Source organism: Chenopodium quinoa, unplaced genomic scaffold, assembly GCF_001683475.1.
Source record: "Chenopodium quinoa cultivar QQ74 unplaced genomic scaffold, ASM168347v1, whole genome shotgun sequence".
NCBI lineage: Eukaryota > Viridiplantae > Streptophyta > Magnoliopsida > Caryophyllales > Amaranthaceae > Chenopodium > Chenopodium quinoa.
In genome coordinates, this window is record NW_018745523.1 from 1,931,720 (window position 1) to 1,932,620 (window position 901).

At 44.1% G+C, this 901-nt stretch overlaps 1 protein-coding gene across 1 annotated transcript; it reads right to left on the reverse strand.

The window, feature by feature from the left end:
* Positions 1-270: 270 nt before the first annotated feature.
* Positions 271-699, reverse strand: LOC110715450. Its single transcript, XM_021894030.1, has one exon. The coding sequence runs from the start codon at positions 697-699 to the stop codon at positions 271-273; it is 429 nt and encodes a 142-aa protein (XP_021749722.1).
* Between the last annotated feature and the right edge of the window lie 202 nt (positions 700-901).

Here is a 901-nt window from a genome sequence, read left to right on the forward strand (position 1 = left end):
CGAACCCGAATCAGCCCCAAAATCAGTATCTCGAGTAGAACCCGCCACCATTGCCGTAGCGGAGTGAGCAGCCTTTCTAGCCAAACCCGACTCCTCCAAAGTGAGCATCGATCGGGCTTGATAGAATTGAGGGAAGGGAGTGCTTTATCGAATGAGTGTAGCAACACCATGGTAGGACTCCGTGAGACCGGCAACCAATTGAAGCACAAGACGATTGTTATCGACCGGTGCCCCTACATCTTTCAATTGGTCAGAAAGACTCTTGAGCCTTTAACAGTACGCCGAGGCGTTAGGAAAATCCTCCATTTTTGTGTTGGAGAATTCTTGTTCAAGGGTTACGGCTCTAGAGTTTTGATTATCTCGGAAAATATCACGCAATATTTCCAAAGCCTCCATTGCCGTAGAATCCGGTTCAATAATTGTTTGTAAAAGATCCTTCGAAATGGTCGAATATATCCACCCAAGAACCAATGCATCCAATGTCGACCATAGCTCCTTTTCCTCATCGGTTGAAGGGGCAGCGACCTTCTTTTTCGGAACAATAATATGGTTGAGAACCTTGTGAGATCGAGCGTGAATTTTGAAAAGTTCCGCCCAAGTGGAGTATGCAGCATTGTCCAATTCAAGAGTAATTGGAATGTTGCTCTTAATGTTGGAAACAGTAAAAGCCGGGTGGAAAGAGGACTTTTTATCCGACATGCTTACTGTGAAAAACACAGAAGAAGAGAAGAAAGGGGAAGAGAAGAAGAGAAGAAGGGGCGGAAAAGAGCACTAGGGAGCAGCGGAAATTACCCTAAGCGACTGATACCATGAAGGAATTATATTCCGTGGTTTTCTCATTGTTATTCACTGTGTTTATATACACATTACAAGACTTATCTCAAGCCTACAATTAAGCTAT